Raw genomic sequence first — 16037 nt, forward strand, 5'->3', positions numbered from 1 at the left:
GAAAATCAGTGGAAATGTTCACTGCACATCAAACAGTTCTGATTGCCCAGTGTTATTACAGGTTGAAAAAGACGGAAATTATATCAATAACTATATGTTTCGTTTTCAATGTATTCACTTGATGTTAGTTGGCAAACGGAAAATATTCAATTGATTGCTTGATTTTCAGCACAGCGTCCCTGTCAACAACGAGCCTATATAAGTCGTGGACCTACAGCATAACGTGGAATCCGAACCACATGAGCTCCTGTTTTAATTGAATCCAGGTTTCTACGCCAAAATCGTGTACGCTAACCGCTTAGCCACTAGGGATTTCAAGAAACTCTTCGAATATTTTTAACATTAGCGGTACAATTCTTTCACTCAGAATGATCTTGCTAGAATCATTTCATCATGATCTGGATTGCTATTGCTTAAATAATGAATGCTATGTTGATGGGTTATGCTCACAATGCAAAATATATCATTGTTTTCATTGAAATGCAATATTGATGATGTCACGCTGACGAAAATTACAAGATCGTTGCCAATGTACTCACGTTTATCCACTAAACATTATTTTCAACTTTAAGATGTGATATTTCGTGCAATTGTGCAATAAATCGGAAATGACATCTTCCAACTTGTTCTTTGTAAAATGAGTATACGGAATTGATGTTTAAAAATCTTAATAGTTCTTGCTGTTTGCTACTTTCTTGAGTAGATCTCTCTCACGTAAAATAATATTCTTATCATATTCTAGAATCACTAGTAATCCGCATCCAAATTTTCTAGAAAAAATCTGAGACAGAATCCTACAACGTATGTTCTGTTGTAAGTTAGTAATTTTGGTTATCATTTACCACATCATGTGTGTTTAGAATTTCTAAACAGGTAGTCATGCTGACAGTATGATGGTAATTTTCGAATAATTCTTATATACGAAAACAATGGTGCGTACGTCATAAACGAATGTGTTGTGATTCTTCTGAACAGGGCCGACTACGCGTTCGCAGAGGTGCCAAGGGAAGAGAGCACCAAACTGGAAAATGAATTTTGTGTTTTAAATATAAACATTTATTAGAGAAAATGTTTTGATGAAAATTTGTCTAAATAGCTTCAAATAAATATTGTATCGATACAGACTGACATGCAGATAAAATACATCAAAAGAACAATAAAATTGAATTTTTGCGTGGTTGACTGTAAAACATCCCTTTACAATTGAAATGGACTCGCAAGCACACTCAAAAGTGGTGCTAATTTCAGGAAAATTTCCCTCGCCATAGGGAGATTTAGAAAATATTTTTAGAGGGTAAAAGGGAGATTTTACGAATATGAGATAAAATGTAGGGAAATTTAGCTTTTCAAAAGTTATGTTATGCACTAAGGCAGAACAATTAAAGATACTGGCATTCTTTCCATAAACCTAATAACCCTACCATATACACAAAATACAAATGTAAGAAATTCTCCATTCATCTCCTAATGACCCTTCCGCGACATTGCCAAAAATATATTTGAAATGGGAATGGATCAACAAACAAATGGAAGTCAACTGCATGTATTGCTTATGGATTGGGTGCATTATCAAAGTAGAAAGAAATGTCTTCAAGGCTGCTCCGCTTTGTCATAAAAATGTCCCCGTATAGTACTTCAGTTCAATGACCACAGTTAATGGTTGAGAAAAGTCAGCGTAAATGAAATTCACATTATCGAAGTTCAAACTACTAGGGTTTTGTTGTCCATTGGGCCAGAGGGGACAAATACTAAGAAAAGACGCGCGGTGCAAATGGAATTTTTGATCATTTCTGAAGAAAATTTTAACTTAAGTTCCTAATATCACTGGCTCGCCATATATATAAATGAGTGTGTTTTTACTTTTCAGTAGTACTTTGTTTTACGTTATAATAATGGCCGAAGAAAAAACAAATGGAGTGTTTTATCGGAAAAGAGAGCTACGAAACTTGAAAGGAAATGAGAGTCAAGCGAAGGTTCTGAAAAAAGTTTCTTTCGATTTCTGGACAATATCACGAAAGTGATAATCAATACAAATGTTGAGGTGGCAGAGTTCTCAATACCAGTTACTGTTAACGAAGCATCTGCAAGACGACAAACTTTTTAAACTGTAAGTTTATTTTACTTGAGTACAGTAATTTAATTGCTAAATTGAAATGGAATGAATTATGTCTCTTAAGTTACCGGTCTGAGTTAAATTTAATGTATTTCAAAATTTGTTTGAATACTATTAGTTTTCATGCAGTATATATGTATTTAACTCAAAAGGATAGCTCCATTCGATATCGAAACTGTAATTGAAACGTCATTAGGATTATAAGTAACACATTTTTTTAGAACTCTCATTGTCAATCACAGCAGCGTATACGTATGGTCGTTACATTATAGCAGTGTAACAATCATTATCAATTCATTCTCTCGTATTAAATTCAGATGGAGCGATATTATTAATCATTTGGTAATAGTCCTAATCCAAAGTAGAGTTTTGATTATTAGTTAATTGTGCTCAGGATGCACCGTCGAAGGTGGTTCGAGAGTCTGGATCACCCGGAACTTTTATTTTTTCATAAAATTAGCACAATTTCAGGAGACAGATACACAAAATTATTTGCATTCCGTAGCGTACACCGAAACATTTTCAGACCCAAAAGAGAAATCTTGGATGTGCTACTGCTGGTGTTACCCATTGCCTGATTTCGAATGTCTGTGTTGGAAAGAGACATGAAAGAAGTAAATTACTTCATAGGCCTAAGGGGCTCTGAAAATAATTTTTGCGGGGGCATGTTAAGATTTTTTTACAGGGTCAACTGATTTTGAAGTTCTGCCTCTGGATCGAAGACAAATTTTATATCGATTAAAGCACACACTTTTGTCATTTGTTGTGTATTAAAGAAGTTCAGCTAAAATTAATAAAGAATTATTTGAGATCAACTATATCTCAAGAACGATTAAATTGACTAGCTTTGACGGCCATTGAAAATTACATACTCAATGAAATGGAGACGGATGCAATAATAATAGATTCTGCAAAATTGAAAGCCAGAATAGTGTCTTTCTAACATGAACTTTTCAGTAACAAAGTAAACGGAAAGTTAAGCTAATTACCATAGTCCTATCACTAGAAAATACTATACAAATACGCTTTTAGTGAAGCATAAGAGCATAACTCTTTGTCAAAATCAAACCTTTGATAATGTTAAACTTGAAGCTCATAAGTTTTATTCTTTTCGACTTATATGTTTCAACTGTAGTTGTCAAAATACGCCTTAGGTATATGTCTTGGTTGTCTTGTACATGTTTAACAAAACGTGTTATTAATTATTAAAATTGGAACTTTGTTCAGTATTCATTCACATTCAATTATAATTTCGCCACTTTTCATTAATATTCACTGGGAGATTACAGATATTGTAGAAATTTGCAATTGTAACAATTTATTTGAAGAATTTTTACCCATTACAATTTTGCTAATAAAACTCCAACTGACCAAAGCAGTATATATATTTTGTTATATATTTGTGTTACATTATCGGCTATGTTATATGACCGAAACCAGTGTGCGAATTAGATAGTCTATATTGGGGGGGATAAAATTAGGCCAAAGGACATAGTCTGAAGGTTCAAATTTCAAAATGAGACAATAAATGCCTTACCCCCATATATATATATATATATATATATATATATATATATATATATATATATATATATATATATATATATATATATATATATATATATGTGTGTGTGTGTGTGTGTGTGTGTGACATCTGTAATAAATAAGAGATTTATTAATTTAATAAATCCACCGACAATAACTATGCACATATATATTGTCTGACATACACACACCCCACTAAACCTTTCTGAACGTGTTTTAATGTTGTACTCACTCTTGTCCCTGTAGCTCTCTAAGGTTTATTTAGTTAATAATTCGGCTTGAGCGATAGCTATAATCACAAGCATATGTTAATTTTTCCACTCATATTGAAAGCTTCCACTTTGCATTAATACATACAGGTTGCGAAAAGAAACCTACTTCAGTCTTGTGAAAACCACTAAAATTATCAGTTAAACTGGACTTTTTTTTTTAAAAGAAAATCTAGATATTAGCCTATCAAATAAGAAATGGATTGTTGCTGGTCCCGATTTCTCACATCAAGGTCAAATCGAAGGCCAAATATTTAAAATCTCTCAATTCAATTTTCGAACTTGTGCTTCTACTTCCCGCTAAAGCTGTGCTCATCACGACTTTTTTTCTCCAAATATCGATTCCGTGATGGGCACGGAAAGTCAACACTTAAAAATTACTTTACTGTTAGATTGAAGATGAGTTAATTCACTATGGGCTAAGTTATTCAAATAAACATTACACTGAAGTTTTTCAGACAACATTAATTGCGGGGACAGCAAACTGTACAGCGAAAAGATGGAAAAATGAAGGGTTAACTTTAAAAAAAACCGCTCCAGTTGAAATACTTATACAGACACGGACAATGACACGGAGAACCAGTCGTATTAACAAATGCTGAAACAAATCTTGAATTATTCGCTTATTCACCTAAAAATCACCTTCATTAACATGTCTGCTCACTAGGAGCGTATACCCCAGCGTGTACGTTAACATAATAATATAGTTCTGCTAAACAACGTTGAAAATAGTGGGTAATTAGGTGGTAAGTAGAAATGACCAAAACTGATCAGTTTACATCGATCATTTCGAAATACAGCTAGAAGATTAAATTTACAAGAAATAACAAAAATCAGTGAAATTTGGAGTTATACTAAGCATAGTTTGAGGGGGAAAGCGAGCATCCCCGGTGGGGATACTTCAGCTGACTTCTTTGGGGGGGAACAAAATGTGATTGAGGTGGAAAATCCCCCTCATCCCCCCCGGTAATTCGCACCCTGACCGAAACTATAACAAATATATAATCTTAAAATATATATACTGTTTTGGTCAGTTGGAGTTTTATTGGCAATCTTGAATTTTCCAAAGCTACAATGAATAATTTACAAATTACAATATTTACTCTTCTATTATCGTTTAGGTGGGAGCGCCGAAACATTGTTTGCTTACACTTAAGAAATGTATAGAACCGGCACTGGTTCTGATGTTGCATAAACTTGTTCAGTCATGCACGATCTCATCTTCATGATGATAATTTTATGAACAGTCTTGCCAGGTTTGTTTCTTCTAAACCGATCGAATTTTTTAGACACAAATTTCTTTTAGGCTTGTAAATTTTTTTACTATGCAAAAAATTCAAACTAAGAAGTTTCAAGCGAATTATTTATTTAAAAAAACTTTTCGATCACTGCAAAAGTCTTCAAACTTGAAAAATGTTCAACCAAAAACAAAGTTTTTAAAACAAAAAATTCAATGATAAAAAATTTTTCGATCTAAAACTTTTAAGCAAACTTTCTTGAAAACATTTTGAATAGATTAAAAATTTGTTTGATCAGTCATTTTTCATAAATAAATAAATAAATAAATAAACAATTTCATATAAAATGTTAAAAGAAAAATTTAGTGATAAAAGTATTTTCGAAAAAATTAAATAAAATTTTTGGGAAACAAAAATTTTCATACCAAAACTTTTAAAACAAATTTTTAAATAAAAATGTTCAAATTGATCGCAAAATTTTTTCAAGCTAAATTTTTTAAAGAAATGTTTTGAAAAATCTTAAATTTTAAAACTAAAAATGTTAATTCAACTTAAAAATAAACAAAATTTTCGATTATGAAAAGAAATTTCAAAATTGATAAAAATAAGATTATCATCATCATAGGTATTCTGCCTTTATTGGCAGGTCACTTGCCGCAGCTGAGAAGCTTCCATGCTCCACGGTCCTCCGCTAACCTTTTCGTCTTCGCGTATGATCTTTCTGTTTTAATATCATCCATTAATTGTAGTCTCCTTCGCCCTCTCCCTCTCTTTCCCGCCACCATACCCTCTAGGACGTCCCTCATGATACAATCTCTTCTTAGGCAATGTCCCAACCAGTTTCTCTTCCTCTTCCTAATAATATCTAAAATTGTTCTTTTCTCACCCACCATTTCTAACACTCTCTCATTCGTTTTCCGCTCGATCCAACTAATTCTTTCCATTCTTCTCCAAACCCACATTTCGAAGGCTTCCAATCGATTTTCGTCACCTTTACGTAATGTCCACGTTTCCGCCCCATAGAGTACAACACTCCACACGAAGCATTTTATAAGTCTTTTTCTCTTACTCTTTGTTCAAGGTCCCACAAAACAGACTTTTCTTTCTTTTAAAGGCTTCTTTCGCCATTCCTATCCTTGCTTTTATTTCACGTTCGCATTTCATGTCATTACTAAGAATATTACCCAGGTATCGAAAACTATTCACTTGTTCTATTTTCTCCCCTCCTACTTTTATATTTGGCACAGATCCCTTCGTTCCAAACACCATGGCTTTTGTCTTTCTAACATTTATTTTCATCCCATATTCTTCAAACCCCTTTCTCATTTTTCTAACATTTTATTGATTTTCTTTTAGATTCTGCAACAAGCGCCATATCGTCTGCAAATCTTATGCATCTAATCATTCTACCTCCTACCGAAATACCATCATCATCATATAGGCTCTTTTTCACTATCTCTTCTAGATAGACATTAAATAGTGTTGGCGAGAGGCAGCATCCTTGTCGAACTTCCCTTCCAATTGCACTCTCTTCCGTCAGTTCTTCCCCTATCCTAACACTTACTTGTTGGTTCATGTATAAGTTTCTTATGAGTCTTCTATCTTTCCATTCCAACCCTATCTTTGTTAGAACTCCCAACAACAATTCCCAATTCACGCGGTCAAAAGCCTCTTCTAGATCAATAAATACAACATACACCTCTTTCCCTTTTTCTATAAATCTTTCACCGATTACCCTTAATAATCCAATAGCATCTCTTGTGCCCTTGCCTCTTCTGAACCCGAACTGCTCCTCCTCAACATTTTTATTTGTTCTTCCATATAACCTTCTGTTCAGTATTCGGAGCAGAATTTTAGCTGCATGAGATATGAGACTAATAGTTCTATAATCTTCATATCTCTTTGGGTTCGATTAAAAATAAGAAGTCAAACCAAAATTTTAAAACAATGTTCTGAGGAATAAATTCTAAAAGATCAATACCCAAACTAAAATTTTAAAAGAAAATTTTTGAAAAACGAAAGAATACAGTAAAAACTTCAAACTAATCAGCCAGTCAGATCGCTCGAAAGAAGAAAAAACTTTCCACAAATGACCTAGACTATGAGTTGTCTTTAAGGTTTAATCTATGAAATTATTGCTGAAGAATCAACATCTTTCGATAATTATCTAACAGGTTTTAAGTCTAAAATTTGAAGTTAATCAGAGACAGAGATCAGTCAGTCAGATTTCACTAGAGAACTTTCCATCAACCTTAAATTATGTGAATCATTGCTAGAAACCCTAAGGTTCAAAGTATGAAATTGTTGTTGCATATGAATCGGTTTTAATAATAAGTTAACATTTCCATAAGCGAATGATACTGTCACACATATTAGATTACAAGAACATAACAGACCGCTGTACTATACTTCAATTCATAACATTGTTACAAGTGTTGCGTTTAAAGACGAAAATTATGTGGACGTTACGTGAGAATATTTTTGTTAAACAGTGAAGCAATATATATGTCAACATATTGCTTTATCACTTAAGGTTAAATTTTAAATTACTAACAAATTTGATTCCAAAATTTTCAAAAGTGGTGCTTTAGTTCGGGACTCACATCTCCTAAAATAGTTTTAACTTCGAAAATTTTGACGGATATCTTGAACCATATGACACCTAGCGATTAAACACTATTATGAATCACGTAAACAAATATGAATCCTAAATTTTGAAGAGGTACCTGGAGCACATGTGTATTGAAGATCCAAACCTTGATGAAATTATTATACTCATTATAAAACAATAACGTCTGAGATGGTTTAAACTAAATCAAAAATACCTCCCAAATTCAAATCTACCAAATTTGGTTCCTAAATTTTGGGAAGTGGTACGAAAGATCAGGAGCTACCTTATTTAAAAACATACTAACTATTCTCTAAAATAATATCATGCAAAGTTTTATAAACTGTAAAGTTGTCATGAGGTGATTTCAAAATCATATCTTCCGAATAAGATTCCAAAATTTTGGGAAGGTGTAGTTTGTAACAGTAATAATCTATCTTTCAAATACATTCAAGGACTTAATATTCAAACTAGACCAAATATCTGGTCCAAATCAAGTTTTGCTTATTTCTTGTGCAATTTCCAAATTTGGTGATGGGCCAATGTACCACATATATACGAAACTTGGTGCTAGTTTGATGGGAACCTAGGGCCAACCAAAATTGTTCACATTGTGACCCGCAATTTCTAAGTCCGCCATGTGGGAAATGCCGCTTAGCTACAGACCTGTCCATGGTTAATCTTGCGTTTTATCTCCAGAGCCGTGCTGCCAGGAGGGGAACCGGGAAATTTCCCAGTGGACTCTGGACGTGATTTTTTTTATTGAGCCCCCCGCCTCGTATCGTAAGTAGCGTTATATGTACAAAACTCATATGGCCTCGCTGCTGAACGGGACGTTACACTCATAATCAAATCTAATATGTACAAAAAGGCACATGTGATGCACTCTTGTATACTTAAGTAACGGAACGGAGGAAGATAACACGTCGAGAACCGGCAATTCAGTCAGCTAATGACATATCAGTTGCCAGTCCTTGATGTTGCGAAAACTGCCTTTAACATTTTTCGTAATTCAACCTTGAAAAGGTTTCTGATTTCCCACTCTGCTTTATAATTTTGCTAATATTGAAGTATTCAGCTAAATTGAAATCTCAAGTGATGACACAACTTGAAACTAAATAATAATTTACATTTTACAGCACCGTTAGTTTCCGTATAGAAAATATAAAGGGCGCACTGGGCGCCCTGGAGCGGGAAAATACAAGGGGAGGGCCATCAGAAACTTATGATGGGCCCTCTCAACATGTTCAGTGTAAAATGGCAAAGTTATGCTGTATCTGGGAATTTGTTCAATAAATAAATAAATAAATATATAAAAGGGTCTATTAACTGTATAGGACTGACTTGTCATGTTTTTAAAACTTTTATGGTGAAAATGTTTTCACACACTTGAACCGAGTGACACTCCCGAAGCCCCTTTTTATTGTTGGGAGAGGGGGTAGTACGTACATATGAGTAGATACCCTAGAAAGTACGTTCCCAGGTGGGCCCCTGGGTTGTAGTACGGCTCTGTTCATCTCTTAAACTTTTAACTAAATTCTCAGTTCATTATGTTCATCTTTAATTTGTCGAGTTGTTAACAAATGTTGAGTATAAAAGGGATGGTACCGAATATTTATTTAATTTGAGCACCAATATGGCGTCATGCTTCACTCCAACAGGGTATGGAAGACCCTTCAACATCTTATTGGCCACACATGTTTATATCAACTCTCTATGGAGAATTTATGTATGAGGTGGAGTTCTTAGGTGTTGTGGTCTGTGTATTAAATTCGATGAAAAAATGGCTAAGCGGATATTAAATGTAAATTCAATTACATTTTCATAAATGCGTAATTTTTATGAATCTATGCACCTAATAATATTCATTATTTATTTGGAGTTAAATATTTTATGCGTAAACATAGGATCATACAGATTGCATACAATTGATTTCACAACATAAACATTGTTAATTAAGTAGATAGTGTAGAACTTTGGCTTTGAAATAGATACGATATTTAATAAGTCAAATAAATTTCACTGTAGCTATATTTAAACGTTCAAATCGATTCCATAATGGTGAACGTTAGTCAGAAAATGATTTGTTACCCGCTTATTTCTTATGTGAGGAAATACTGTGGTGGTAATTATTCTACTTTTTAAATATAGGAGTGTAACTTCCCTTTTACAGTAACGACCAGCTATTTATGACAACTTATCTGAATCACTATTAGGTTTTTATCCAAGGGGGTGCTCACCAGAGATCGAACTTTAGGACCGCAAGCAGAAGACACACGCCTACTTTTGATGACTATTTCTCATATGTAGCTATTTCTTAAGGAAAGAAGGAAAATTTATTAGTGATGGATTTCTTCGCATTCCACTACTATTGTTTCCATACTTAAAAAAAAAAAAAAAAAAAAAAAAAAAAGCATGGTGCAGTACCTAGTACGTAATTCAAAACGGATTTATTTGTACGAGAGAGAAAAGTATCTATCGAAACAAGACTACTTTCGCATCTTTCAAGTAATTTTACTCTTTTGAACCGAGTTAAGTACTGTAAATTAAGAGATACATTAATATTAGGCCTTTTTCGTCATTTCAAGGCACTTGACATTAAAAATAAAACATTTTATTGTATTATAGGCCTATATTTACCATGGTAAGAGCTTTGCTTGGTAAGAGATGATTAGAGCTTTGCATATCCCCTCTCTAGATAATTGTGAAACAGTGTAAAGTCCCCTTCGGTGCACATTCAGTTTAAAAGGACTACTGTAAAATTTGAAGTCTAAAGGGATTAGAACTTAACACTCGGCATCAAAAGGTATATTTTCAAGCAACAAGCTACGTAGGTAAACTTTAAAGGGAAAAGAAGGGGGAATGAAATGTAATCAAAACATTAAGAGCTTTATACAGAGGCGTTCTGACGCGATTAGTGCAATACTAAAGCGTTCGTCAAACGTATGTTGCCTGCAGTAGTCAGGTCTTTAGTACGACGCTAATCATACATCGAAACGACTCTGCATACGGCCCTAAAAGTCTTACAATAATCACTTACGGTATATATTTCTTAAATTCGTGATTGCATATGACATTTAATTACGTCCGAATCATGTCCGTCCCACGGAACTCTTTTCATTACTGTCCTGCTGTATGAAAAGTGGATTTGCAGCTTAAAGCAGCATCTGAACCACATGAGCTCTCATCAGGGATCTAACCCAGATCTCCCATGTCAAAGGTGCATATGCTACCTATATAACCATTAGGGTACTCCTTGAAATAGCTTATAGTTTTACGTATAACTATGTGTTTCATACCAAATTGCTTCGGACTTATAACTATGTGCTTCATACCAAATTGTTAATCCCTAGGCTAATTGGGATTAAATGGGAATCGACCTGTGTACTTCCTGAATATTGATGTAAATACGAGAAATGCACACATTGATCCTGTTCTGCTTCCGTACTTACTTTCCCAGTAAAAAAGTAGTGGGATAGGCTTACCCCAAGATTTCATTTCAGAATGAACACGACAGAATTTTAAATATAAATTTACTGTCTATGTATTAAAAATTAATTGTTCGTGACATTTAACTTCTATTAAATATTTTGTTTCAACAAGGCATATGCTGGAGTAGCATTAGACCATTTTTATGTCGAACATTGTTTTGCTTTACGGAGAACGTTGTTTCCTACATGCGCTTTCGGAGTTATAAATGCGAATTAAAAGCTGGTGTCGGCAAATTGTTTCTTTTAGTTTGGTTTCGTTTGTGAATCCTGCAGTTGGCAAATGTTTATATAATTAATTACAAAACTTCCAAATTATGTATAGAAATAGATGGCGCTGGCCATACACATAATTTAAAAATAAGCCAACTATAATCACACAATATATATATTTTTAAATATTCGTTACAATTCGATTCTGCTAAAATTTCGTAGATCACGTTTTTACGTTTACCTCACCTGATGTGATTCTCGAAGTTCGCAACACTGTCTGTAAATGGAAAGTGAAAGCTGACATGGGATGTGAAGATTTGTGTATTTTGGAGTGATCGATATTCAGACGCTAGTTTTTTAAACATATATATTTAAGTTTTCTAAACCAGAAATGAGTAAGTACATAGTGAGAAAATGTTATTTAAAAATTGCAAACAGCGCTCGATAAAATCACATTCAAAATCACTAAAGTTAACTTCTAGAAAACTGAAAGTACCGTTGGTTTGTTAGTCAGCTGATTTTTTTAAAATTAAATTTTTGGTTGTTACTTTCAGTCTTAAAACTTATTTTGACTTACCGTATTAAGATCTGTACTAATACTCTGCTTTTATTCTTGGAGACTGGCAGGTAAAATTACACAGCTAAATTAATACTGTTTTCATGTGGACTAAAGTATTCATTTACCGTGGCAATCATTTATAATATATCGTACTGGTTTACTTTTGGAGCACCACTAGAAAGAATTGTTAAAAAAATATAATTCTTTCATTAACTTCCTTCTTATTGTCCCCTAAAAGGTTTCCGCTGGGCGACATGAAAATATCTCACTTGGCATAGATGAAATTCAAGGGGTGACCAGAAATAATTGTTGAAGATTTACAATTCTTTTACGATTTGCGTATAAATACGGTTTCCGGATGTGTAGCATAGAAACTACAGTGTACAAAACACAAATCAACTGAGTCAGGGCAGGGTAAAGCTGATAGTCACACATGGAGTGCTTCCGAAGGGACGGTCGCGTCAGCAATGGTGAGTATGCGCGTAAGCGAGGGTAGTGAAAAGAAGTAGGTTTTGGCAATGATAAGAGTTTCAATAGCACTTGTCATGGTGGCAATAGTAACGCTCCACCCACTTGTAAACATAAAATACAAGTTCTGTACATTGTGCAGAAATATGCCATCGGTGAAATATAGCATCTAGTAAAGTCATCTTTCATACTTACTTACTTATTTTATATGTTATAAAGCATTTGTAATGATTTTACACTAGTAACCCTACACTTGTAAACCTAAAATGCAGCTGTATTACTTATTAAGTTCTATCGTCCGCATAAATTTGTTCCTTAGAAACACGTCTTTTCATACAAAGTATTGAATTTTACCTGTAAGTCTCCCAATATTTGCTGCTCCAAAACTGCACCAGCAACACCACACATATATATCACCTCTCCTTTTGCGTTCCGTGGTGCAGGGTGACTTTAAGAGATCTCGAGCGTTATGGCTATAAATACAGTCCCTGGATAGATTATTGGGTGCACTTATATATATATATTTTTTTTCAAATTTTGTGCAGAATTTGAGGATATGAGGATATCTAGATTTTTAAATATTTTTATTTTTTATTACATGAAATATCACACTGATTACATGGTAACATTAATTACAATTACAATAATTAATGAATTAATATGTTCAAGGACTGTACAACTATTTTTCCGGTAAAATTTAATCACAAACCCTCCAAAAAATATTGTTATGCATCTTTACAAGTACGTGTGTTACCCACCAACTGCGTGCAGATTTATAATGTACGTGCAAATGTGCAGTTGAAGCGACAACAACGAAGAGCGCACTAACTAGGAGCAAGATTTGAGTACGTCTTTGGAGAGCAGGCGCGAAATGAGGATGGGTATGCGCGTAACTGTACACAACTGCGAAAAACAAGAACCAAGCTGTGCCAAGTGGTTACGGTTAAGCAAAATTTCTATTTTGGGATTTGTGTACGGTATATTGTATGTTAATCCAGCCATTGTTCACACACAATTCTATTGTCTAGATCAGCGTTTCCCAACCTTTTTCAGCTTGCGGCACACTACGGCTGTTACTTGGATTCTCGCGGCACACTTATTGATATTGTTATTTGTAAATATAAAACACTGTGGTATTTTTCTGTGATTATTGATCTCCTTCTCACAGAGAAGAAAGCTCGATCATTGGTTTTCCCCCCGTGGTAAATCGTTATGCTTACTTTTCATTCTAATTTAAAAATAGATAACAATTGCAATGAAATATTGGACTCAGGTTTTTAAGAATATGCTTTCTTTTTAAAAACTGTATCCAAGCTTCTACTAAGAAGGAAGATCACTAAATAACGAACGGACAAACATATCTCTTTTACTTTTAAAATACAAATGTAGGTAATTTGTCGAAAAGATTGACTGATATTTTAAATTTTCAAGTTACGAAATAGTCTGCAACAATAAAGAAGCAATAATGGTCATAACAATGATACCAAATACTTTTTTCAACATTAGAAATATACTGAATAGTAACTCGGTATGAAACTTAAAATTGTAGATTCATAGTAGAGTTTCATAGTAATGTTAAACACAAATATACATTTTTCCCTACGTTTAGCAATTTGATTGCTATAAAATTAATAATTTTGTTTCGATTCCTCGCGGCACACTGGTTGGGAAACACTGTTCTAGATAATAGGATCTTCAGGCAGTTACGCGTATTTTCTTCTCGAACTTGTATGATTGCTCATCATGAGTTGACACTGTCTTTGCCTTCGTATACCGTGCATTCCATTATTAGCGCCTTCCACTTTCCTTGTTCTGTTTCTCCATAAGTATGGGCATACGGGGGTTCAGTGGTAGAGTGCGAAAAGAAGAACGTCTGACTGTGTATTACGACCTCTGTAAATTAATAAAGTGAATATCTAATGACAGAATTGTGTATTTATTTAAATAGATCGAGTTTGATAAGTGAAATATTCGTGTTTTAAAATCTTACCTGACCACTATGTACAGATTATAAATCACTCTTGTCATCCTAAATCACATTTTCGAAGTCCTTATTAAATTTTCAATAAGTAGTATGAATCTCAATACTTTTTGCTTCAGTCATGGCTTGATACTACTTAATTTGAAACTGGAGTGAAATCTTTCAGTTTAACGTTCCACGATTATGTCTGGGAAGCTAGAGGATGGAAGAATTGGTTAAATGAGAAAGTGGGAGGAAACGGAAGTACTCCGAGAAAACCCGTGGGCACAATGTTGTCTACTACATACTTGACCAGGAATTGAACTAGTAGCCTCACCCGCCAGAGCCTCCTCCTCTTAATTTAATGGGCTATATGGTTCCATTCACGAAACCTTTGAGCACAGTAAGTTTTGGTGACTATACAAAAGTAACTAGGGGTAATATGAAAAAAAAAAAAGTGTTTACTATTACCCTATGAATGAAATGAATTCAGATTTTTAGTTTAAACACCTATGGTTGCGCCCTTAACCCTTTCCATTAAGATTTATTTTCTGAATTCCGATAATTTGAAGTGTAAGTTATAAAAGTGTATTATAGATGGTTTATTATTATATAACTTTCAAAACATCAATATAGTAACCCTACGTGATACTACAATAGTTTAAATTTTATGACGTGTGTAGCTCGTTATTGTGCGATTTGGCACCGGGAGGCCATGACGAGCTAGAATCATCATTACAGTTCAAGGGGTTAAGCTAAAAGAGATGGATGGTTAATTAAAGTGAATGATTATAGAATAATTTGTAGTGAAGTGGGAGATCCCGATGGCAGAACTTTCTTTGTAAGTCAATTTTCTGCAGAAGAAACACTTGTGGTTCTTAAAAATACGCTTTACGCGACGTAAAAAACAGTTGAAACTATATTTATGCGAGTCGTCCGTCCATTTAAGACATCTACACATAGCAGGCATGTTTTTATTCTTGGCTATTTTTTTCTCCTCTGGCAATTTTTCTGCACAAGCACGTCAAATTTTCTGTAATCACATCGCAGATCGTGTCATGTTCTGCTATGGGGCAGGAGAATACAGAAATTTCAAGATTTCCCACCGGGACCACATACAATATTTCCTTATAGTTGCTATAGATAACGTTTCGTGAAAATCTGCGATGGACACCCCTCGATGATGTGACGTAATAACCTATGTAGTGTAACAGAGAAAACACTAACAGAACAACGGTTTTTCACACGGGGAGAATATGTTTCATTTTGGACGTAAAGGGGTGAATTTGGATTTAAACGGCATCGGAAGTGTCACTGTTCATCTTAGCGACCCCAAAACTATGGATTCGACAATAATATTGATCATTTTTATATATCTTCCTCCAAATTGCACCGTGAAATGATATAAACCATCCCAGGCCGCAGTCTATGTGGCAAATTTGATCGAGATAGAAGTTTTATTTATTTTATATATTTCCCTCCCTCCGTCCTTTCCTACGTTGTACCGTCAAAGTGAAATTATAAAATCCATTCCAGGCCCGAACCTCATCTTTGTTGAAAATTTGATCGAGACTGC

The 16037-nt window shown here is 34.1% G+C and overlaps 1 protein-coding gene across 2 annotated transcripts in view; it reads left to right on the forward strand.

Moving 5' to 3' along the window:
- Positions 1-9480: 9480 nt before the first annotated feature.
- LOC145693697 (uncharacterized) overlaps positions 9481-16037 on the forward strand; it is a 62701-nt gene continuing 56144 nt past the window's right edge. Inside the window, exon 1 of one of the 2 annotated variants that reach the window (XM_081769967.1) lies at positions 9481-9577. In XM_081769967.1, coding sequence (XP_081626093.1) covers positions 9557-9577 — 21 coding nt within the window. In that variant the 5' untranslated portion in view covers positions 9481-9556. Of the gene's footprint in view, positions 9578-11328; positions 11870-16037 lie in introns of those variants that run through there. The other variant, XM_081769968.1, reaches the window with a different exon arrangement.

This window comes from Thermobia domestica, chromosome 8 (genome assembly GCF_964235325.1).
Source record: "Thermobia domestica chromosome 8, izTheDome1.hap1.1, whole genome shotgun sequence".
Taxonomy (NCBI): domain Eukaryota; kingdom Metazoa; phylum Arthropoda; class Insecta; order Zygentoma; family Lepismatidae; genus Thermobia; species Thermobia domestica.